This window comes from Oncorhynchus masou, unplaced genomic scaffold, assembly GCF_036934945.1.
Source record: "Oncorhynchus masou masou isolate Uvic2021 unplaced genomic scaffold, UVic_Omas_1.1 unplaced_scaffold_2036, whole genome shotgun sequence".
Classification (NCBI taxonomy): Eukaryota; Metazoa; Chordata; class Actinopteri; order Salmoniformes; family Salmonidae; genus Oncorhynchus; species Oncorhynchus masou.
The window spans coordinates 58,672-86,079 of NW_027008525.1; the positions used below are offsets into that span (position 1 = coordinate 58,672).

General features: G+C 38.5%; 1 protein-coding gene across 1 annotated transcript; it reads right to left on the reverse strand.

Moving 5' to 3' along the window:
- Positions 1-27,179, reverse strand: LOC135532804 (sialoadhesin-like). Its single transcript, XM_064960240.1, has 8 exons — positions 27,128-27,179; positions 26,087-26,131; positions 19,406-19,666; positions 18,548-18,790; positions 14,997-15,272; positions 14,607-14,849; positions 2,422-2,547; positions 1-458 (listed from the first exon to the last, which is right to left on the reverse strand). Exons 1-8 carry the CDS (start codon positions 27,150-27,152, stop codon positions 436-438), a joined length of 1,242 nt encoding a protein of 413 aa, XP_064816312.1. The 5' UTR covers positions 27,153-27,179; the 3' UTR covers positions 1-435.
- Between the last annotated feature and the right edge of the window lie 229 nt (positions 27,180-27,408).

The window sequence follows — 27,408 nt, forward strand, 5'->3', positions numbered from 1 at the left end:
TCATACAGGAATGAGGAAATCAATTTATGTTACAAAATGTCAGATAGTATCTAGATGAATAAAAAACACGAGGCCTAAATTACTTGTATATTCAAATCAATCAGTTATATTCCCAGATAGTCGTAGTCATATCAAAAACACACGTTGGCTGTATAGGTCACACAGCTGTTTACCAAAACAGTGGCTGGGGGTTTGTATTTTTGATCTGCAGATTACCCATTTAAAAGGACTGCTGCTGAATGAATTATACAACACAACATATATTGAAACACCTTAAAATAAGACAAATACCTCAAAGCAGTTAAATAAATCGTATTTTATTTATTTATTTAAATGCCAGGAGAAGAAGAGATGTTTTGGGTGTAAATAACAGGTCCAGAATTAGAATGTGGTGTGTTCCATTGTGTTGTCATGGTGATCAGGTGTTTCTCAGCCTCACTGTTCTTCAAAACGCTCACCTGTCAATCACACAGAAACACTGTGTTTAGTCACTTAGAGATATACAGTATTACATAGAATCAGTAGGGTTTAACCCCTGTCAATCACACAGAAATACTGTGTTTAGTTACTTAGAGATATACAGTATTACATAGAATCAGTAGGGTTTAACCCCTGTCAATCACACAGAAATACTGTGTTTAGTTACTTAGAGATATACAGTATTACATTACATAGAATCAGTAGGGTTTAACCCCTGTCAATCACACGGAAATACTGTGTTTAGTTACTTAGAGATATACAGTAATACATAGAATCAGTAGGGTTTAACCCCTGTCAATCACACAGAAATACTGTGTTTAGTCACTTAGAGATTTACAGTATTACATTACATAGAATCAGTACGGTTTAACCGCTGTTAATCACACAGAAATACTGTGTTTAGTTACTTAGAGATATACAGTATTACATAGAATCAGCAAGGTTTGTCACCTGTCAATCAACATGGTTCAATCAGAGATACAGTTATCAACACTTTAATCATGGTTCAATCAGAGATACAGTTATCAACACTTTACAACATGGTTCAATCAGAGATACAGTTATCAACACATTACAAGATGGTTCAATCAGAGATACAGTTATCAACACTTTACAAGATGGTTCAATCAGAGCTACAGTTATCAACACTTTACAGCATGGTTCATTCAGAGCTACAGTTATCAACACTTTAAACATGGTTCAATCAGAGATACAGTTATCAACACTTTACAGCATGGTTCAATCAGAACTCCAGTTATCAACACTTTACAACATGGTTCAATCAGAGCTACAGTTATCAACACTTTACAGCATGGTTCATTCAGAGCTACAGTTATCAACACTTTAAACATGGTTCATTCAGAGATACAGTTATCAACACTTTAAACATGGTTCATTCAGAGATACAGTTATCAACACTTTAAACATGGTTCATTCAGAGATACAGTTATCAACTCTTTACAACATGGTTCAATCAGAGCTACAGTTATCAACACTTTACAACATGTTTCAATCAGAGATACAGTTATCAACACTTTAAACATGGTTCAAGCAGAGATACAGTTATCAACACTTTAAACATGGTTCAATCAGAGCTACAGTTATCAACTCTTTACAACATGGTTCAATCAGAGCTACAGTTATCAACACTTTACAACATGTTTCAATCAGAGATACAGTTATCAACACTTTAAACATGGTTCAAGCAGAGCTATTTGTCAACTCTTTAAATCATGGTTCAGTCAAAGCTAGTTGTCAACTCTTTAAATCATGGTTCAATCAGAGCTAGTTGTCAACTCTTTAAATCATGGTTCAATCAGAGCTAGTTGTCAACTCTTTAAATCATGGTTCAGTCAGAGCTAGTTGTCAACTCTTTAAATCATGGTTCAATCAGAGCTAGTTGTCAACTCTTTAAACATGGTTCAATCAGAGCTAGTTGTCAACTCTTTAAACATGGTTCAATCAGAGCTACAGTAATCAACACTAAGACATGGTTCAATCAGAGCTACAGTTATCAATACTTTAAACATGGTTCAATCAGAGCTAGTTGTCAACTCTTTAAATCATGGTTCAGTCAGCGCTAGTTGTCAACTCTTTAAATCATGGTTCAATCAGAGCTAGTTGTCAACTCTTTAAACATGGTTCAATCAGAGCTAGTTGTCAACTCTTTAAACATGGTTCAATCAGAGCTAGTTGTCAACTCTTTAAATCATGGTTCAATCAGAGCTAATTGTCAACTCTTTAAATCATGTTTCAGTCAGAGCTAGTTGTCAACTCTTTAAATCATGGTTCAATCAGGCTAGTTGTCAACTCTTTAAATCATGTTTCAATCAGAGCTACAGCAATCAACACTAAGACATGGTTCAGCGTCGTGACCCCGTTATATTGTATTTGGACAACAGGTTGTTGGAGCCAGTGGAATGTATGTTCTCAGGTTCTTACCTTGAGACCTACGTCTGTTGCCTTTCACCATCAGTATGACCGTCACCAGCAGGTAGGGACACACCACCAGTACACTACCCAGCAGCCTGGGCAGAGACATGGACAACACTGGCACTGTAGTGGGGTCTTGGGGTGGGAGGCAGGGGAGAAAGTTGACAAAGTCTTTCATACACACATTTTAAATCAAGGATTTTTTTCCTGAAATGTATCTATTTGTATGGTTAGTTTACTGCAAAATACAACTTAATGGAAGTATTTACTGTAGGTTTAATGGATGTATTTACCGTAGGTTTAATGGATGTATTTACCGTAGGTTTCAACTTAATGAATGTATTTACCGTAGGTTTAATGGATGTATTTACCATAGGTTTAATGGATGTATTTACCGTAGGTTTAATGGATGTATTTACCGTAGGTTTAATGGATGTATTTACCGTAGGTTTAATGGATGTATTTACCGTAGGTTTAATGGATGTATTTACCATAGGTTTAATGGATGTATTTACCGTAGGTTTCAACTTAATGGATGTATTTACTGTAGGTTTAATGGATGTATTTACCGTAGGTTTAATGGATGTATTTACCGTAGGTTTAATGGATGTGTTTACCGTAGGTTTAATGGATGTATTTACCGTAGGTTTAATGGATGTATTTACCGTAGGTTTAATGGATGTATTTACCGTAGGTTTCAACTTAATGGATGTATTTACTGTAGGTTTAATGGATGTATTTACCGTAGGTTTAATGGATGTATTTACCGTAGGTTTAATGGATGTATTTACCGTAGGTTTAATGGATGTATTTACCGTAGGTTTAATGGATGTATTTACCGTAGGTTTCAACTTAATGGATGTATTTACTGTAGGTTTAATGGATGTATTTACCGTAGGTTTAATGGATGTATTTACCGTAGGTTTAATGGATGTATTTACCGTAGGTTTAATGGATGTATTTACCGTAGGTTTAATGGATGTATTTACCGTAGGTTTAATGGATGTATTTACCGTAGGTTTAATGGATGTATTTACCGTAGGTTTAATGGATGTATTTACCGTAGGTTTAATGGATGTATTTACCGTAGGTTTCAACTTAATGGATGTATTTACCGTAGGTTTAATGGATGTATTTACAGTAGGTTTCAACTTAATGGATGTATTTACCGTAGGTTTAATGGATGTATTTACCGTAGGTTTCAACTTAATGGATGTATTTACCGTAGGTTTAATGGATGTATTTACCGTAGGTTTAATGGATGTATTTACTGTAGGTTTAATGGATGTATTTACCATAGGTTTAATGGATGTATTTACCGTAGGTTTAATGTATGTATTTACCGTAGGTTTAATGGATGTATTTACCGTAGGTTTCAACTTAATGGATGTATTTACCGTAGGTTTAATGGATGTATTTACCGTAGGTTTCAACTTAATGGATGTATTTACCGTAGGTTTAATGGATGTATTTACCGTAGGTTTCAACTTAATGGATGTATTTACCGTAGGTTTAATGGATGTATTTACCGTAGGTTTAATTGATGTATTTACCGTAGGTTTAATGGATGTATTTACCGTAGGTTTAATGGATGTATTTACCGTAGGTTTCAACTTAATGGATGTATTTACCGTAGGTTTAATGGATGTATTTACCGTAGGTTTAATGGATGTGTTTACCGTAGGTTTAATGGATGTATTTACCGTAGGTTTAATGGATGTATTTACCGTAGGTTTAATGGATGTATTTACCATAGGTTTAATGGATGTATTTACTGTAGGTTTAATGGATGTATTTACCGTAGGTTTAATGGATGTATTTACCGTAGGTTTAATGGATGTATTTACCGTAGGTTTCAACTTAATGGATGTATTTACCGTAGGTTTAATGGATGTATTTACCGTAGGTTTAATGGATGTATTTACCGTAGGTTTAATGGATGTATTTACTGTAGGTTTAATGGATGTATTTACCATAGGTTTAATGGATGTATTTACCGTAGGTTTAATGGATGTATTTACCGTAGGTTTAATGGATGTATTTACCGTAGGTTTCAACTTAATGGATGTATTTACCGTAGGTTTAATGGATGTATTTACCGTAGGTTTCAACTTAATGGATGTATTTACCGTAGGTTTATTGGATGTATTTACCGTAGGTTTCAACTTAATGGATGTATTTACCGTAGGTTGAATGGATGTATTTACCGTAGGTTGAATGGATGTATTTACCGTAGGTTTAATGGATGTATTTACCGTAGGTTTAATGGATGTATTTACCGTAGGTTTAATGGATGTATTTACCGTAGGTTTAATGGATGTATTTACCGTAGGTTTAATGGATGTATTTACCGTAGGTTTAATGGATGTATTTACCGTAGGTTTCAACTTAATGGATGTATTTACCGTAGGTTTAATGGATGTATTTACCGTAGGTTTAATGGATGTATTTACCGTAGGTTTAATGGATGTATTTACCGTAGGTTTAATGGATGTATTTACCGTAGGTTTCAACTTAATGGATGTATTTACCGTAGGTTTAATGGATGTATTTACCGTAGGTTTAATAGATGTATTTACCGTAGGTTTAATGGATGTATTTACCGTAGGTTTAATGTATGTATTTACCGTAGGTTTAATGGATGTGTTTACCGTAGGTTTAATGGATGTATTTACCGTAGGTTTAATGGATGTATTTACCGTAGGTTTCAACTTAATGGATGTATTTACCGTAGGTTTAATGGATGTATTTACCGTAGGTTTAATGGATGTATTTACCGTAGGTTTAATGGATGTATTTACCGTAGGTTTAATGGATGTATTTACCGTAGGTTTAATGGATGTATTTACCGTAGGTTTAATGGATGCATTTACCGTAGGTTTAATGGATGTATTTACCGTAGGTTTAATGGATGTATTTACCGTAGGTTTCAACTTAATGGATGTATTTACCGTAGGTTTAATGGATGTATTTACCGTAGGTTTCAACTTAATGCATGTATTTACCGTAGGTTTAATGGATGTATTTACTGTAGGTTTAATGGATGTATTTACCGTAGGTTTAATGGATGTATTTACTGTAGGTTTAATGGATGTATTTACCGTAGGTTTAATGGATGTATTTACCGTAGGTTTAATTGATGTATTTACCGTAGGTTTAATGTATGTATTTACCGTAGGTTTAATGGATGTATTTACCGTAGGTTTATTGGATGTATTTACCGTAGGTTTCAACTTAATGGATGTATTTACCGTAGGTTTAATGGATGTATTTACCGTAGGTTTCAACTTAATGGATGTATTTACCGTAGGTTTAATGGATGTATTTACCGTAGGTTTAATGGATGTATTTACCGTAGGTTTAATGGATGTATTTACCGTAGGTTTAATGGATGTATTTACCGTAGGTTTAATGGATGTATTTACCGTAGGTTTCAACTTAATGGATGTATTTACCGTAGGTTTAATGGATGTATTTACCGTAGGTTTAATGGATGTATTTACCGTAGGTTTAATGGATGTATTTACCGTAGGTTTAATGGATGTATTTACCGTAGGTTCAATGGATGTATTTACCGTAGGTTTCAACTTAATGGATGTATTTACCGTAGGTTTCAACTTAATGGATGTATTTACCATAGGTTTAATGGATGTATTTACCGTAGGTTTAATGGATGTATTTACCGTAGGTTTAATGGATGTATTTACCGTAGGTTGAATGGATGTATTTACCGTAGGTTTCAACTTAATGGATGTATTTACCGTAGGTTTAATGGATGTATTTACCGTAGGTTTAATGGATGTATTTACCGTAGGTTTAATGGATGTATTTACCGTAGGTTTAATGGATGTATTTACCGTAGGTTTAATGGATGTATTTACTGTAGGTTTAATGGATGTATTTACCGTAGGTTTAATGGATGTATTTACCGTAGGTTTAATGGATGTATTTACCGTCGGTTTAATGGATGTATTTACCGTAGGTTTAATGGATGTATTTACCGTAGGTATCAACTTAATGGATGTATTTACCGTAGGTTTAATGGATGTATTTACCGTAGGTTTAATGGATGTATTTACCGTAGGTTTAATGGATGTATTTACTGTAGGTTTCAACTTAATGGATGTATTTACCGTAGGTTTAATGGATGTATTTACTGTAGGTTTCAACTTAATGGATGTATTTACCGTAGATTTAATGGATGTATTTACCGTAGGTTTAATGGATGTATTTACTGTAGGTTTCAACTTAATGGATGTATTTACCGTAGGTTTAATGGATGTATTTACCGTAGGTTTCAACTTAATGGATGTATTTACCGTAGGTTTAATGGATGTATTTACCGTAGGTTTAATGGATGTATTTACAGTAGGTTTAATGAATGTATTTACCGTAGGTTGAATGGATGTATTTACCGTAGGTTGAATGGATGTATTTACTGTAGGTTTAATGGATGTATTTACCGTAGGTTTAATGGATGTATTTACCGTAGGTTTAATGGATGTATTTACTGTAGGTTTCAACTTAATGGATGTATTTACCGTAGGTTTAATGGATGTATTTACCGTAGGTTTAATGGATGTATTTACCGTAGGTTTAATGGATGTATTTACCGTAGGTTGAATGGATGTATTTACCGTAGGTTGAATGGATGTATTTCCCGTAGGTTTCAACTTAATGGATGTATTTACCGTAGGTTGAATGGATGTATTTACCGTAGGTTTAATGGATGTATTTACCGTAGGTTTAATGGATGTATTTACTGTAGGTTTCAACTTAATGGATGTATTTACCGTAGGTTTAATGGATGTATTTACCGTAGGTTTCAACTTAATGGATGTATTTACCGTAGGTTTAATGGATGTATTTACCGTAGGTTTAATGGATGTATTTACCGTAGGTTTAATGGATGTATTTACCGTAGGTCTAATGGATGTATTTACCGTAGGTTTAATGGATGTATTTACCGTAGGTTGAATGGATGTATTTACCGTAGGTTGAATGGATGTATTTACCGTAGGTTGAATGGATGTATTTACCGTAGGTTGAATGGATGTATTTACCGTAGGTTTAATGGATGTATTTACCGTCGGTTTAATGGATGTATTTACTGTAGGTTTCAACTTAATGGATGTATTTCCCGTAGGTTTAATGGATGTATTTACCGTAGGTTTAATGGATGTATTTACCGTAGGTATCAACTTAATGGATGTATTTACCGTAGGTTTAATGGATGTATTTACCGTAGGTTTAATGGATGTATTTACCGTAGGTTTAATGGATGTATTTACTGTAGGTTTCAACTTAATGGATGTATTTACCGTAGGTTTAATGGATGTATTTACTGTAGGTTTCAACTTAATGGATGTATTTACCGTAGATTTAATGGATGTATTTACCGTAGGTTTAATGGATGTATTTACTGTAGGTTTCAACTTAATGGATGTATTTACCGTAGGTTTAATGGATGTATTTACCGTAGGTTTCAACTTAATGGATGTATTTACCGTAGGTTTAATGGATGTGTTTACCGTAGGTTTAATGGATGTGTTTACCATAGGTTTAATGGATGTATTTACCGTAGGTTTAATGGATGTATTTACTGTAGGTTTCAACTTAATGGATGTATTTACCGTAGGTTTAATGGATGTATTTACCGTAGGTTTAATGGATGTATTTACCGTAGGTTTAATGGATGTATTTACTGTAGGTTTCAACTTAATGGATGTATTTACCGTAGGTTTCAACTTAATGGATGTATTTACCGTAGGTTTCAACTTAATGGATGTATTTACCGTAGATTTAATGGATGTATTAACCGTAGGTTTAATGGATGTATTTACCGTAGGTTTAATGGATGTATTTACCGTAGGTTTAATGGATGTATTTACCGTAGGTTGAATGGATGTATTTAACGTAGGTTTAATGGATGTATTTACCGTAGGTTTAATGGATGTATTTACTGTAGGTTTTAACTTAATGGATGTATTTACCGTAGGTTTAATGGATGTATTTACCGTAGGTTTAATGGATGTATTTACCGTAGGTTTAATGGATGTATTTACCGTAGGTTTAATGGATGTATTTACCGTAGGTTTAATGGATGTATTGCCCGTAGGTTTAATAGATGTATTTACCGTAGGTTTAATGGATGTATTTACCGTAGGTTGAATGGATGTATTTACCGTAGGTTTAATGGATGTATTTACCGTAGGTTTAATGGATGTATTTACCGTAGGTTGAATGGATGTATTTACTCTAGGTTTCAACTTAATGGATGTATTTACCGTAGGTTTAATGGATATATTTACGTAGGTTTCAACTTAATGGATGTATTTACCGTAGGTTTAATGGATGTATATACCATAGGTTTAATGGATGTATTTACCGTAGGTTTAATGGATGTATTTACTGTAGGTTTAATGGATGTATTTACCGTAGGTTTAATGGATGTATTTACCGTAGGTTTAATGGATGTATTTACCGTAGGTTTATTGGATGTATTTACCGTAGGTTTAATGGATGTATTTACCGTAGGTTTAATGGATGTATTTACCGTAGGTTTAATGGATGTATTTACCGTAGGTTTAATGGATGTATTTACCGTAGGTTTAATGGATGTATTTACCGTAGGTTTAATGGATGTATTTACCGTAGGTTTAATGGATGTATTTACCGTAGGTTTAATGGATGTATTTACTGTAGGTTTAATGGATGTATTTACCATAGGTTTAATGGATGTGTTTACCGTAGGTTTAATGGATGTATTTACCGTAGGTTTAATGGATGTATTTACCGTAGGTTTAATGGATGTGTTTACCGTAGGTTTAATGGATGTATTTACCGTAGGTTTAATGGATGTATTTACCGTAGGTATCAACTTAATGGATGTATTTACCGTAGGTTTAATGGATGTATTTACCGTAGGTTTAATGGATGTATTTACCGTAGGTTTAATGGATGTGTTTACCGTAGGTTTAATGGATGTATTTACTGTAGGTTTAATGGATGTATTTACCGTAGGTTTTATGGATATATTTACCGTAGGTTTCAACTTAATGGATGTATTTACCGTAGGTTTAATGGATGTATATACCATAGGTTTAATGGATGTATTTACCGTAGGTTTAATGGATGTATTTACTGTAGGTTTAATGGATGTATTTACCGTAGGTTTAATGGATGTATTTACCGTAGGTTTAATGGATGTATTTACCGTAGGTTTAATGGATGTATTTACCGTAGGTTTAATGGATGTATTTACTGTAGGTTTAATGGATGTATTTACCGTAGGTTTAATGGATGTGTTTACCGTAGGTTTAATGGATGTATTTACCGTCGGTTTAATGGATGTATTTACCGTAGGTTTAATGGATGTATTTACCGTAGGTTTAATGGATGTATTTACCGTAGGTTTAATGGATGTATTTACCGTAGGTTTAATGGATGTATTTACCGTAGGTATCAACTTAATGGATGTATTTACCGTAGGTTTAATGGATGTATTTACCGTAGGTTTAATGGATGTATTTACCGTAGGTTTAATGGATGTGTTTACCATAGGTTTAATGGATGTATTCACCGTAGGTTTCAACTTAATGGATGTATTTACCGTAGGTTTCAACTTAATGGATGTATTTACCGTAGGTTTCAACTTAATGGATGTATTTACCGTAGGTTTAATGGATGTATTTACCGTAGGTTTAATGGATGTATTTACCGTAGGTTTAATGGATGTATTTACCGTAGGTTTAATGGATGTATTTACCGTAGGTTTAATGGATGTATTTACCGTAGGTTTAATGGATGTATTTACCATAGGTTTAATGGATGTATTTACCGTAGGCTTAATGGATGTATTTACCGTAGGTTTCAACTTAATGGATGTATTTACCGTAGGTTTAATGGATGTATTTACCGTAGGTTTAATGGATGTATTTACCGTAGGTTTAATGGATGTATTTACCGTAGGTTTAATGGATGTATTTACCGTAGGTTTAATGGATGTATTTACCGTAGGTTTCAACTTAATGGATGTATTTACCGTAGGTTTCAACTTAATGGATGTATTTACCGTAGGTTTAACGGATGTGTTTACCGTAGGTTTAATGGATGTATTTACCGTAGGTTTAATGGATGTATTTACCGTAGGTTTAATGGATGTATTTACCGTAGGTTTAATGGATGTATTTACCGTAGGTTTAATGGATGTATTTACCGTAGGTTTAATGGATGTATTTACCGTAGGTTTAATGGATGTATTTACCGTAGGTTTAAACTTAATGGATGTATTTACCGTAGGTTTAATGGATGTATTTACCGTAGGTTTCAACTTAATGGATGTATTTACCGTAGGTTTAATGGATGTATTTACCGTAGGTTTAATGGATGTATTTACCGTAGGTTTAATGGATGTATTTACCGTAGGTATCAACTTAATGGAAGTATTTACCGTAGGTTTAATGGATGTATTTACCGTAGGTTTAATGGATGTATTTACCGTCGGTTTAATGGATGTATTTACCGTAGGTTTAATGGATGTATTTACCGTAGGTTTAATGGATGTATTTACCGTAGGTTTAATGGATGTATTTACCGTAGGTTTAATGGATGTATTTACCGTAGGTTTAATGGATGTATTTACCGTAGGTTTAATGGATGTATTTACCGTAGGTTTAATGGATGTATTGCCCGTAGGTTTAATAGATGTATTTACCGTCGGTTTAATGGATGTATTTACCGTAGGTTTAATGGATGTATTTACCGTAGGTTTAATGGATGTATTTACCGTAGGTTTAATGGATGTATTTACCGTAGGTTGAATGGATGTATTTACCGTAGGTTTAATGGATGTATTTACCGTAGGTTTAATGGATGTATTTACCGTAGGTTGAATGGATGTATTTACTCTAGGTTTCAACTTAATGGATGTATTTACCGTAGGTTTAATGGATATATTTACGTAGGTTTCAACTTAATGGATGTATTTACCGTAGGTTTAATGGATGTATATACCATAGGTTTAATGGATGTATTTACCGTAGGTTTAATGGATGTATATACCATAGGTTTAATGGATGCATTTACCGTAGGTTTAATGGATGTATTTACCGTAGGTTTAATGGATGTATTTACTGTAGGTTTAATGGATGTATTTACCGTAGGTTTAATGGATGTATTTACTGTAGGTTTAATGGATGTATTTACCGTAGGTTTAATGGATGTATTTACCGTAGGTTTAATGGATGTATTTACCGTAGGTTTATTGGATGTATTTACCGTAGGTTTAATGGATGTATTTACCGTAGGTTTAATGGATGTATTTACCGTAGGTTTAATGGATGTATTTACCGTAGGTTTAATGGATGTATTTACCGTAGGTTTAATGGATGTATTTACTGTAGGTTTAATGGATGTATTTACCGTAGGTTTAATGGATGTATTTACCGTAGGTTTAATGGATGTATTTACTGTAGGTTTAATGGATGTATTTACCGTAGGTTTAATGGATGTGTTTACCGTAGGTTTAATGGATGTATTTACCGTCGGTTTAATGGATGTATTTACCGTAGGTTTAATGGATGTATTTACCGTAGGTTTAATGGATGTATTTACCGTAGGTTTAATGGATGTATTTACCGTAGGTTTAATGGATGTATTTACCGTAGGTATCAACTTAATGGATGTATTTACCGTAGGTTTAATGGATGTATTTACCGTAGGTTTAATGGATGTATTTACCGTAGGTTTAATGGATGTGTTTACCGTAGGTTTAATGGATGTATTTACTGTAGGTTTAATGGATGTATTTACCGTAGGTTTAATGGATATATTTACCGTAGGTTTCAACTTAATGGATGTATTTACCGTAGGTTTAATGGATGTATATACCATAGGTTTAATGGATGTATTTACCGTAGGTTTAATGGATGTATTTACTGTAGGTTTAATGGATGTATTTACCGTAGGTTTAATGGATGTATTTACCGTAGGTTTAATGGATGTATTTACCGTAGGTTTAATGGATGTATTTACCGTAGGTTTAATGGATGTATTTACTGTAGGTTTAATGGATGTATTTACCGTAGGTTTAATGGATGTGTTTACCGTAGGTTTAATGGATGTATTTACCGTCGGTTTAATGGATGTATTTACCGTAGGTTTAATGGATGTATTTACCGTAGGTTTAATGGATGTATTTACCGTAGGTTTAATGGATGTATTTACCGTAGGTTTAATGGATGTATTTACCGTAGGTATCAACTTAATGGATGTATTTACCGTAGGTTTAATGGATGTATTTACCGTAGGTTTAATGGATGTATTTACCGTAGGTTTAATGGATGTGTTTACCATAGGTTTAATGGATGTATTCACCGTAGGTTTCAACTTAATGGATGTATTTACCGTAGGTTTCAACTTAATGGATGTATTTACCGTAGGTTTCAACTTAATGGATGTATTTACCGTAGGTTTAATGGATGTATTTACCGTAGGTTTAATGGATGTATTTACCGTAGGTTTAATGGATGTATTTACCGTAGGTTTAATGGATGTATTTACCGTAGGTTTAATGGATGTATTTACCGTAGGTTTAATGGATGTATTTACCGTAGGTTTAATGGATGTATTTACCATAGGTTTAATGGATGTATTTACCGTAGGTTTAATGGATGTATTTACCGTAGGTTTAATGGATGTATTTACCGTAGGTTTAATGGATGTATTTGCAGTAGGTTTAATGTAGGTTTAATGGATGTATTTACCGTAGGTTTAATGGATGTATTTACCGTAGGTTTCAACTTAATGGATGTATTTACCGTAGGTTTCAACTTAATGGATGTATTTACCGTAGGTTTAATGGATGTATTTACCGTAGGTTTAATGGATGTATTTACCGTAGGTTTAATGGATGTATTTACCGTAGGTTTAATGGATGTATTTACCGTAGGTTTAATGGATGGATGTATTTACCGTAGGTTTAATGGATGTATTTACCGTAGGTTTAATGGATGTATTTACCGTAGGTTTAATGGATGTATTTACCGTAGGTTTAAACTTAATGGATGTATTTACCGTAGGTTTAATGGATGTATTTACCGTAGGTTTCAACTTAATGGATGTATTTACCGTAGGTTTAATGGATGTATTTACCGTAGGTTTAATGGATGTATTTACCGTAGGTTTAATGGATGTATTTACCGTAGGTATCAACTTAATGGAAGTATTTACCGTAGGTTTAATGGATGTATTTACCGTAGGTTTAATGGATGTATTTACCGTCGGTTTAATGGATGTATTTACCGTAGGTTTAATGGATGTATTTACCGTAGGTTTAATGGATGTATTTACCGTAGGTTTAATGGATGTATTTACCGTAGGTTTAATGGATGTATTTACCGTAGGTTTAATGGATGTATTTACCGTAGGTTTAATGAATGTATTTACCGTAGGTTTAATGGATGTATTTACCGTAGGTTTCAACTTAATGGATGTATTTACCGTAGGTTTAATGGATGTATTTACCGTAGGTTTCAACTTAATGGATGTATTTACCGTAGGTTTAATGGATGTATTTACCGCAGGTTTCAGCTTAATGGATGTATTTACCGTAGGTTTCAACTTAATGGATGTATTTACCGTAGGTTTCAACTTAATGGATGTATTTACCGTAGTTTTCAACTTAATGGATGTATTTACCGTAGGTTTAATGGATGTATTTACCGTAGGTTTAATGGATGTGTTTACCGTAGGTTTAATGGATGTGTTTACCGTAGGTTTAATGGATGTATTTACCGTAGGTTTAATGGATGTATTTACTGTAGGTTTCAACTTAATGGATGTATTTACCGTAGGTTTAATGGATGTATTTACCGTAGGTTTAATGGATGTATTTACCGTAGGTTTAATGGATGTATTTACTGTAGGTTTCAACTTAATGGATGTATTTACCGTAGGTTTCAACTTAATGGATGTATTTACTATAGGTTTAATGGATGTATTTACCGTAGGTTTAATGGATGTATTTACCGTAGGTTTAATGGATATATTTACCGTAGGTTTAATGGATGTATTTACCGTAGGTTTAATGGATGTATTTACCGTAGGATTAATGGATGTATTTACCGTAGGTTTAATGGATGTATTTACCGTAGGTATCAACTTAATGGTACAAAGAGGGATTCAATTCACACCTGTCAGAGTCATCCATCTCTCTGGTGATTCTCCTTCAGAGTTGGAACACTTGTAGAGTCCTTCATCTGACCTGGATACTGCAGGCATGGTCATCTCTCCCGTAGTCTCGGTCCTGACGAGGGATCCATCTTTGTAGAAATCAGCTGTGAGGTCAGAGGCAGTTCTCTGATATCTGCAGCGCAGAGTCACAGAATCTCCCTCAGTCACAGGAAGGGCAGGGCTCTCCAGGATCACAGCCCCAGCTGTATATAATATATAATCATCACATATAAACAGGCCTCTCCAAGATCACAGCCCCAGCTGTATTTAATATATAATCATCATATATAAACAGGTCTCTCCTGGATCACAGACCCAGCTGTATAATATTAGTAGATTTGTGGACATACCGTGTACTGTGATGTTGACAGCAGTGCTGTGTTCTCCAGACCCAGCCTCACACCAGTACACCCCACTGTCTGATAGTATTAGTGACACAATGCATGAAAAGCCTTGTTGTTTTCCCCAGTCGGTTCCACAAGCTGAAAGCTTCCCAGTCGATGTGTATCTCTTCAGTGTCCATCCAGCAGAGCTCCCTTGAACTTCACAGCTCACAATTAAAGACTCATATTCAAAGAACTGAGATCGGTTGGGATGGACACTCAGAGAGACTGGAGGAGAGAGAACTGAGAGAGAGAGACAGAGAGAGATGCGTCAACAGCAACCTTGGGGAAATCCTCTGCATTATCATTATGTCACGTTCGTTTAGAGAAGGATTGGACCAAGGTGCAGCGTGGTAGGTGAACATCTTTGTTTATTTAAAAATGAACACCAATAAACAACAATATACAAAAACAAACAAAAAGTTCTGAAGGCTACACAGTAACTAACAAAATCAAGATCCCACAACCTAAGGTGGGAAAAGGGCTGCCTAAATAAGATCCCCAATCAGAGACAACGATAAACAGCTGCCTCTGATTGGGAACTATACTAGGCCAACAAAGAAATAGAAACATAGATTGTCACCCTTGTCACACCCCGATCTAACAAAATAGAGAATAAAAAGGATCTCTAAGGTCAGGGCGTGACAGTACCACCTCCCAAAGGACAGACTCCCGGCCGCAAACCTGAACCTTTAGGGGAGGGTCTGGGTGGTCATCTACCCTCAGTGGCGGCTCCAGTGCGGGACACAGACCCCGCTCCGCACATGGCTGCGCCAACTTTGGTGGATCTTTGCCGGAAGCTCCGGACTGCCGATCATCACTGGAGGCAACGAGCCATGGATCATCACTGGAGGCTTCGGGCCATAGATCATCACTGGAGGCAACGGGCCATGGATCATCACTGGATGCTTCGGGCCATAGATCATCACTGGAGGCAACGGGCCATGGATCATCACTGGATGCTTCGGGCCATAGATCATCACTGGAGGATTCTGGCCATGGATCATCATTGGAAGCTTTGTGCGTGGAGCAGTCATAGGACGTACCAGGCTGGGGAGACGCACAGGAAGCCTGGAGTGTAGAGCTGGCACAACATGTCCTGGACAGATGACAACCTTTGCATGGCAAGTGCGGGGGCAGGCACAGGACATACTGGGCTGTGGAGGCGCACTGGAGACACGGTGCGTAGAACCGGCACACATTGTACCGGAACGATAACACGCTCCTCAAAGCGAGTGCGGAGAGCTGGCACAGAATGTGCAGGGCTGGGGAGACGTCCTGGAGACCTGGTCCGTGGGGCCGGGCACAGCCTTCACCAGACGGTTCCTCAGGACGAGTACGGAGAGCTGACTCAGGTGGCATTACACTAAGGACACGCTCTCCTCCAATTTCCCAATCAACTCATTAACTGTCTCTGAGTCCCTTCACTCCCCTCCAAGTTCACCTTCCTCTCCCAGACTGGCTCTGGTTCACTCCTTGACTCCACCGACCACCCCGTGTGCCACCCTCCCCAATACATTTTTGGGGCTGCCTCTCGTGCTTGCGTCGTGGTTGCGAACCCCGGAGTCGTAGTTTACCGTCCTTCGCTGCCTCCACCTGCTTCCATGGCAGGGTCTTGTCCCCTGCCATTACCTCTTCCCATTGTCCATGATGTCCTCCACACCCTTTTCTCCCGGGTCCAGGATCCCTGCTCCTCCTGGCCATGCAGCTTGGTCCTTTGGTGGCGGGATCTTCTGTCACGTTCGTTGAAATGATTGGACCAAGGTGCAGCATGCGTAGAGTTCCACATTATATTTTATCGTGAAACTTACAACAAAAACAACAAAGAATATTACAAACGCACAGTATTGCAGTGCACAAGGCAACTATACAAAAACAAGATCCCACAAACTAAGGTGGGAAAAAGGCTGCCTAAGTATGATCCCCAATCAGAAACAACATTAAACAGCTGCCTATGATTGGGAACCATACCAGGCCAAACAAAGAAATAGAAAAAACTAGAATGCCCACCCAAATCACACCCTGACCTAACCAAATAGAGAAATAAAAAGGATCTCTAAGGTCAGGGCATGACACATTAACAGCAGATTTGTACATTTCCTCAGTGAAAACAATGTACTGAGCAAATGTCAAATGTACTTTTTACCAAAATACCTTATGACAGACCACATATTCACCCTGCACACCCTAACTGACAAATAAACAAACCAAAACAAAGGCAAAGTCTTCTCATGCTTTGTTGACTTAAAAAAATCTTTTGACTGAATTTGGCATAAGGGTCTGCTATACAAATTGATGGAAAGTGGTGTTGGGGGAAAAACATACGACATTATTAAATCCATGTACATAAACAACAAGTGTGCAGTTAAAATAGGCAAAAAACACACACATTTCTTCCCACAGGGCCGTGGGGTGAGACAGGGATGCAGCTTAAGCCACACCCTCTTCAACATATATATCAACGAATTGGCGCGGGCACTAGAAAAGTCTGCAGCACCCGGCCTCACCCTGCTAGAATCTGAAGTCAAATGTCTACTGTTTGCTGATGATCTGGTGCTTCTGTCACCAACCAAGGAGGGCCTACAGCAGCACCTAGATATTCTGCACAGATTCTGTCAGACCTGGGCCCTGACAGTAAATCTCAGTAAGACCAAAATAATTGTGTTTAAAAAAACAGGTCCAGTCACCAGGACCACAAATACAAATTCCATCTAGACACTGTTGCCCTGGAGCACACAAAAAACTATACATACCTTGGCCTAAACATCAGCGCCACAGGTAACTTCCACAAAGCTGTGAACGATCTGAGACGCAAGGCAAGAAGGGCATTCTATGCCATCAACAGGAACATAACATTTTACATCCCAATTAGGATCTGGCTAAAAATACTTGAATCATTTATAGAACCCATTGCCCTTTATGGTTGTGAGGTCTGGGGTCCGCTCACCAACCAAGACTTCACAAAATGGGACAAATACCAAATTTGAGACTCTGCATGCAGAATTCTGCAAAAATATCCTCAGTGTACAACGTAGAACACCAAATAATGCATGCAGAGCAGAATTAGGCCGATACCCACTAATTATCAAAATCCAGAAAAGAGCCGTTAAATTCTACAACCACCTAAAAGGAAGCGATTCCCAAACCTTCCATAACAAAGCCATCACCCACAGAGAGATGAAGCTGGAGAAGAGTCCCCTAAGCAAGCTGGTCCTGGGGCTCTGTTCACAAACACAATCACACCCCACAGAGCCCCAGGACAGCAGCACAATTAGACCCAATCAAATCATGAGAAAACAAAAAGAGAATTACATGACACATTGGAAAAAATTAACAACAATACAGGACAAACTATAATGCTATTTGGCCCTAAACACTGAGTACACAGTGGCAGAACACCTGAAAAGTTTGACAGCCAGACAGAAAGACAGCACTGCATTTCTGAATGGCTTAAAATGTGCATTTCTTAAAACAAAATAGAACTATTCTGAATGTGAAAAATACATTTATTTCCTCACCTGTCAGAGTCATCCGTCTCTCTGGTGATTCTCCTTCAGAGTTGGAACACTTGTAGAGTCCTTCATCTGACCTGGATACTGCAGGGATGGTCATCTCTCCTGTGGTCTCAGTCCTGACGAGGGATCCATCTTTGTAGAAAACAGCTGTGAGGTCAGAGGGAGTTCCCTGATATCTGCAGCGCAGAGTCACAGAATCTCCCTCAGTCACAGGAAGGACAGGGCTCTCCAGGATCACAGCTCCAGCTGTATATAATATATAAACATCATATATAAACAGGGCTCTCCAGGATCACAGCCCCAGCTGTATATAATATATAAACATCATATATAAACAGGGCTCTCCAGGATCACAGCTCCAGCTGTATATAATATATAAACATCATATATAAACAGGGCTCTCCAGGATCACATTCCCAGCTGTATATAATATATAAACATCATATATAAACAGGGCTCTCCAGGATCACAGCACCAGCTGTATACAATATATAAACATCATATATAAACAGGTCTCTCCAGGATCACATTCCCAGCTGTATATAATATATAAACATCATATATAAACAGGGCTCTCCAGGATCACAGCACCAGCTGTATACAATATATAAACATCATATATAAACAGGGCTCTCCAGGATCACAGCCCCAGCTGTATATAATATATAAACATCATATATAAACAGGGCTCTCCAGGATCACAGCCCCAGCTGTATACAATATATAAACATCATATATAAACAGGTCTCTCCAGGATCACAGCTCCATCTGTATATAATATATAAACATCATATATAAACATAACATCAGCTCTCTGAAACCAGACTAAACACTATAATATTAGTAGATTTGTGGACATACCGTGTACTGTGATGTTGACAGCAGTGCTGTGTTCTCCAGACCCAGCCTCACACCAGTACACCCCACTGTCTGATAGTATTAGTGACACAATGCATGAAAAACCTTGTTGTTTTCCCCAGTCGGTTCCACAAGCTGAAAGCTTCCCAGTCGATGTGTATCTCTTCAGTGTCCATCCAGCAGAGCTCCCCTGAACTTCACAGCTCACAATTAAAGACTCATATTTAAAGAACTGAGATCTGTTGGGACGGACGCTCAGAGAGACTGTAGGAAGAGAGAGGGGGAGACAGAGAGGAGTGGGACACAGAGAGACAGAAAGTCAGAGGAGGGGGAGACAGAGACACAGGGAGACAGAGAGAGATAGAGGAAGGGGAGACAGAGACACAGGGAGACAGAGAGAGATAGAGGAAGGGGAGACAGAGACACAGGGAGACAGAGAGAGTCAGAGGAATGGGAGAGAGACACAGGGAGACAGAGAGAGTCAGAGGAAGGGGAGACAGAGACACAGGGAGACAGAGAGAGATAGAGGAAGGGGAGACAGAGACACAGGGAGACAGAGAGAGATAGAGGAAGGGGAGACAGAGACACAGGGAGACAGAGAGAGATAGAGGAAGGGGAGACAGAGACACAGGGAGACAGAGAGAGATAGAGGAAGGGGAGACAGAGACACAGGGAGACAGAGAGAGATAGAGGAAGGGGAGACAGAGACACAGGGAGACAGAGGGAGATAGAGGAAGGGGAGACAGAGAGAGATAGAGGAAGGGGAGACAGAGACACAGGGAGACAGAGAGAGATAGAGGAAGGGGAGACAGAGACACAGGGAGACAGAGAGAGAGAGAGAAAGGGGAGACAGAGACACAGGGAGACAGAGAGAGATAGAGGAAGGGGAGACAGAGACACAGGGAGACAGAGAGAGATAGAAGAAGGGGAGACAGAGACACAGGGAGACAGAGAGAGATAGAGGAAGGGGAGACAGAGACACAGGGAGACAGAGAGATATAGAGGAAGGGGAGACAGAGACACAGGGAGACAGAGAGAGATAGAGGAAGGGGAGACAGAGACACAGGGAGACAGAGAGAGATAGAGGAAGGGGAGACAGAGACACAGGGAGACAGAGAGAGATAGAGGAAGGGGAGACAGAGACACAGGGAGACAGAGAGAGATAGAGGAAGGGGAGACAGAGACACAGGGAGACAGAGAGAGATAGAGGAAGGGGAGACAGAGACACAGGGAGACAGAGAGAGATAGAGGAAGGGGAGACAGAGACACAGGGAGACAGAGAGAGATAGAGGAAGGGGAGACAGAGACACAGGGAGACAGAGAGAGATAGAGGAAGGGGAGACAGAGACACAGGGAGACAGAGAGAGATAGAGGAAGGGGAGACAGAGACACAGCGAGACAGAGAGAGATAGAGGAAGGGGAGACAGAGACACAGGGAGACAGAGAGAGATAGAGGAAGGGGAGACAGAGACACAGGGAGACAGAGAGAGATAGAGGAAGGGGAGACAGAGACACAGGGAGACAGAGATAGAAGAAGGGGAGACAGAGACACAGGGAGACAGAGAGAGATAGAGGAAGGGGAGACAGAGACACAGGGAGACAGAGAGAGATAGAGGAAGGGGAGACAGAGACACAGGGAGACAGAGAGAGATAGAGGAAGGGGAGACAGAGAGAGATAGAGGAAGGGTCAGTCTGATAGCTGTGTCAATCTCACATCTAAGTAATTCTTTAATTAGTTCTACCAGTCTACACCAGATTCAATATGGGACCCTTTGATGTGTTCTACCAGTCTACACCAGATTCAATATGGGACCATTTGATGTGTTCTACCAGTCTACACCAGATTCAATATGAAAACCTTTGATGTGTTCTACCAGTCTACACCAGATTCAATATAAAACCCTTTGATTAGTTCTACCAGTCTACACCAGATTCAATATGAAACCATTTGATTAGTTCTACCAGTCTACACCAGATTCAATATGAAACCCTTTAATTAGTTCTACCAGTCTACACCAGATTCAATATGAAACCCTTTAATTAGTTCTACCAGTCTACACCAGATTCAATATGGGACCTTGGTTTGAACCCAGATCTCTGCAAATGACTGTTTTAGCCCGCTGAGCTTAAGCCTCGTGTACCCAACACAAGTCTTCATGTCTCAGACCAGGTTCCTTGTCATCACGTGGGCGTGTTTCAACAAATCACATCTGCTACACAGTAGTCTTTCCAACTAAACCAAATCATTGACTCAGTCATTCAAACTGTTGGCTGTTGAAGAGGCTGACTGAGACTGCAGGCAGGTGGCATCACAGAGAGAATAGTCTTGTAAAAAGCACTGACTCACATCCAGGTGTCATCACAGAGAGAGTAGTCTTGTAAAAACCACTGACTCACATCCAGGTGTCATCACAGAGAGAGTAGTCTTGTAAAAAGCACTGACTCACATCCAGATGTCATCACAGAGAGAGTAGTCTTGTAAAAAGCACTGACTCACATCCAGGTGTCATCACAGAGAGAATAGTCTTGTAAAAAGCACTGACTCACATCCAGGTGTCATCACAGAGAGAATAGTCTTGTAAAAAGCACTGACTCACATCCAGGTGTCATCACAGAGAGAGTAGTCTTGTAAAAAGCACTGACTCACATCCAGGTGTCATCACAGAGAGAGTAGTCTTGTAAAAAGCATTGACTCACATCCAGGTGTCATCACAGAGAGAATAGTCTTGTAAAAAGCACTGACTCACATCCAGGTGTCATCACAGAGAGAGTAGTCTTGTAAAAAGCATTGACTCACATCCAGGTGTCATCACAGAGAGAATAGTCTTGTAAAAAGCACTAGCTGACTCACATCCAGGTGTCATCACCGAGAGAATAGTCTTGTAAAAAGCATTGACTCACATCCAGGTGTCATCACAGAGAGAATAGTCTTGTAAAAGCACTAGCTGACTCACATCCAGGTGTCATCACAGAGAGAATAGTCTAAAAGCTGACTCACATCCAGGTGTCATCACAGAGAGAATAGTCTTGTAAAACGCACTGACTCACATCCAGGTGTCATCACAGAGAGAATAGTCTTGTAAAAAGCACTGACTCACATCCAGGTGTCATCACAGAGAGAGTAGTCTTGTAAAAAGCACTAGCTGACTCACATCCAGGTGCATCACAGAGAGAATAGTCTTGTAAAAGCACTAGCTGACTCACATCCAGATGTCATCACAGAGAGAGTAGTCTTGTAAAAAGCACTGACTCACATCCAGGTGTCATCACCGAGAGAATAGTCTTGTAAAAAGCACTGACTCACATCCAGGTGTCATCACCGAGAGAATAGTCTTGTAAAAAGCAATAGCTGACTCACATCCAGGTGTCATCACAGAGAGAGTAGTCTTGTAAAAAGCACTAGCTGACTCACATCCAGGTGTCATCACAGAGAGAATAGTCTTGTAAAAAGCACTGACTCACATCCAGGTGTCATCACAGAGAGAATAGTCTTGTAAAAGCACTGACTCACATCCAGGTGTCATCACCGAGAGAATAGTCTTGTAAAAAGCAATAGCTGACTCACATCCAGGTGTCATCACAGAGAGAATAGTCTTGTAAAAAGCACTGACTCACATCCAGGTGTCATCACAGAGAGAGTAGTCTTGTAAAAGCACTAGCTGACTCACATCCAGGTGTCATCACAGAGAGAATAGTCTAGACAAATGACTTAAAAGCCCTCAACCAACAATGCAGTGTTACGAAAGTACCTAAACTAATAAATACACATAAAAAATAATTAAAAAGCAGCAGAAAAATAACAATAGACTCTGTACCGTAATACCCTGTATAAAGTCTATGTGGAGGCTATATACAGGGTATTACGGTACAGAGTCAATGTGGAGGCTATATACAGGGTATTACGGTACAGAGTCAATGTGGAGGCTATATACAGGGTATTACAGTACAGAGTCAGTGTGGAGGCTATATACAGGGTATTACGGTACAGAGTCAATGTGGAGGCTATATACAGGGTATTACGGTGCAGAGTCAATGTGGAGGCTATATACAGGGTATTACGGTACAGAGTCAATGTTGAGGCTATATACAGGGGTTACCGGTACAGAGTCAATGTGGAGGCTATATACAGGGGTTACCAGTGCAGAGTCAATGTGGAGGCTATATACAGGGGGTACTGGTACAGAGTCAATGTGGAGGCTATATACAGGGGGTACCGGTACAGAGTCAATGTGGAGACTATATACAGGGGTACCAGTACAGAGTCAATGTGGAGACTATATACAGGGGGTTACGGTACAGAGTCAATGAGGAGGCTATATACAGGGGGGTAGCAGCAGCGTACAAGGGGGGGGGGGGGGGCAATGTGAATAGTCTGGGTAGCCATTCGATTAGCTGTTCAGGAGTCTGAATGCTTGGCACTCTGGTACAGCTTGCCATGCGGTAGCAGAGAGAACAGTCTATGACTAGGGTGGCTGGAGACTTTGCCAATTTTAAGGGCCTTTCTCTGACACGGCCTGGTATAGAGGTCCTGGATGGCAGGAAGCTCAGCCCCAGTGATGTCCCTGGTTGAACGCATTCCCCTCTGTAGTGCCTTGCGGTCGGAGGCAGAGCAGTTGCCGTACCAGTCAGTGATGCAACCAGTCAGGATGCTCTCGATGGTGCAGCTGTAGAACCTTTTGAGGCTCTGAGGACCCTAAATCTGTTCAGTCACCTGAAGAGGAAAAGGTTTTGTCTGGAGTAAATCCATCTCGTCTGACTCATTTAAAGAAAAATGATTTGTCTAGTTCTGATTTCCAGAAGCTCTTTTCGGTCATAAGAGACGGGTAGCAACAACATTATGCATAAAATAAGTTACAAACAATGTGAAATAAACGTACAAAATAGCACGGAGACCATAAAACAGCAGCCATCCACCGCCGCGCCATCTTAAATCACATTTAAGATTAAAGAAAGAAAGAATGTCACAATCTAAATCTGCTCCAAACAATTAGAACGTCAGGAAGGTGACATCACAGAGAGAAACAACTAGCTTTGGTTGTCAGGAAGGTGACATCACAGAGAGAAACAACTAGCTTTGGTTGTCAGGAAGGTGACCTCACAGAGATAAACAACTAGCTTTGGTTGTCAGGAAGGTGACCTCACAGAGAGAAACAACAAGCTTGTGTCTGCTACGTGGTTGGAGACAGACCTCCCAATTGTATTCCTGTGCAGTTTTTTGTTGTCGTCTTGTCTGGCTAGAAGAGAACTGAGAAGGGAACTGAGAAGAGAAACGCTTTACCTGCTTGACCACAAGACCTTCCTTCTGGCCCTGCTCATGCGTAAGCTACTCAGTAACCTATGTACTGCTCACTGACTGGTTGCAGAAACACAACACACACAACACACACACACAAGATCACTACACCAGACAGATAATCACAACTACAGACTTGATATGAGAGGAGTAGCAGGAGTAAACAGAGAGAGAGAGAAGAGCAGAAGAAGAGGAGGGAGACTTGATATGAGAGGAGTAGCAGGAGTAGAGAGAGAGAAGAGGAGAGGAGAGGAGAGGAGGGAGAGACTTGATATGAGAGGAGTAGCAGGAGTAGAGAGAGAGAGGAGAGGAGAGGAGGGAGAGACTTGATATGAGAGGAGTAGCAGGAGTAGAGAGAGAGAGGAGAAGAAGAGAAGAAGAGGAGGGAGAGACTTGGGATGAGAGGAGTAGCAGGAGTAGAGAGAGAGAGGAGAAGAAGAGGAGGGAGAGACTTGAGATGAGAGGAGTAGCAGGAGTAGAGAGAGAGAGGAGAAGAAGAGGAGGGAGAGACTTGAGATGAGAGGAGTAGCAGGAGTAGAGAGAGAGAGGAGAAGAAGAGGAGGGAGAGACTTGAGATGAGAGGAGTAGCAGGAGTAGAGAGAGAGAGGAGAAGAAGAGGAGGGAGAGACTTGAGATGAGAGGAGTAGCAGGAGTAGAGAGAGAGGAGAAGAAGAGGAGGGAGAGACTTGAGATGAGAGGAGTAGCAGGAGTAGAGAGAGAGAGGAGAAGAAGAGGAGGGAGAGACTTGAGATGAGAGGAGTAGCAGGAGTAGAGAGAGAGAGGAGAAGAAGAGGAGGGAGAGACTTGAGATGAGAGGAGTAGCAGGAGTAGATCGAGAGAAGAGGAGAGGAGAGGAGGGAGAGACTTGAGATGAGAGGAGTAGCAGGAGTAGAGCGAGAGAAGAGGAGAGGAGAGGAGGGAGAGACTTGATATGAGATGAGTAGCAGGAGTAGAGAGAGAGAAGAGGAGAGGAGAGGAGGGAGAGACGTGAGATCAGAGGAGTAGCAGGAGTAGAGAGAGAGAGAAGAGGAGGGAGAGACTTGATATGAGAGGAGTAGCAGGAGTAGAGAGAGAGAAGAGGAGGGAGAGACTTGATATGAGAGGAGTAGCAGGAGTAGAGAGAGAGAGAAGAGGAGGGAGAGACTTGATATGAGAGGAGTAGCAGGAGTAGAGAGAGAGAGGAGAAGAAGAGAAGAAGAGGAGGGAGAGACTTGATATGAGAGGAGTAGCAGGAGTAGAGAGAGAGAAGAGGAGAGGAGAGAAGACGAGAATAAGAGGAGAAGAAGAGGAGAAGAGAAGAAGAGGAGAAGAGGAGAAGAGAAGAAGAGGAGAAGAAGAGGAGAGAAGAGGAGGGGGAAAATTGAGCAGTTGATGAATAAATAGATCCGTACCTCCATCATGACCGAGGCCGGAGTATACCAGTGTACTGAACAGCACTGAAACACAGAGAAAACTATCACTACGGTACATTATGTAAACACTGAGCTGTTCCACAGATATTAAACTATACATATATTAAACTATATAGATATTAAACAATACAGATATTAAACTATACATGTATTAAACTATATACATATTAAACTATATAGATATTAAACTATATAGATATTAAACAATACATATATTAAACTATATAGATATTAAACTATAGAGATATTAAACTATATAGATATTAAACTATAAAGATATTAAACTATATAGATATTAAACTGTAAAGATATTAAACTATATAGATATTAAACAATACAGATATTAAACTATACAGATATTAAACAATATAGATATGAAACTATATAGATATTAAACTATACATATATTAAACTATACAGATATTAAACTATATAGATATTAAACAATACAGATATTAAACTATACAGATATTAAACAATATAGATATTAAACTATATAGATATTAAACTATACATATATTAAACTATACAGATATTAAACTATAGAGCTATTAAACTATACAGATATTAAACTATAGGGATATTAAACAATACAGATATTAAACTATATAGATATTAAACTATATAGATATTAAACTATACATATATTAAACTATATAGATATTAAACAATACAGATATTAAACTATAGGGATATTTAACAATAAAGATATTAAACTATACAGATATTAAACTATAGAGCTATTAAACAATACAGATATTAAACTATATAGATATTAAACTATACAGATATTAAACTATATAGATATTAAACTATAGAGATATTAAACAATACAGATATTAAACTATAGAGCTATTAAACTATACAGATATTAAACTATAGGGATATTAAACAATACAGATATTAAACTATATAGATATTAAACTATAGAGATATTAAACAATACAGATATTAAACTATACAGGTATTAAACCATAAAGATATTAAACTATACAGGTATTAAACCATATAGTTACTCACAGAGTAGAAGACAGGTGTGTTCCATCTCAATGTATTCTATCACTTCTCTCTCACTTCTCTACTCTTTAATGACTTATATCCTGTCTATCCAGCCTATTCTCTCCACACTGCCCACTTCCTCTCTGCTGAGAAGGGCTGGGAGGTGTGAAAGACCGTGTGGTGATGTAAGGGGGGTAGAGAGAGAAGAATGCTTATTTGAGTTTTATAAGTCCATAATATGGACTTATAGGGCTATCTTCTGTATACAACACCTACCTTGTAACAACACAACTGATTGGTTG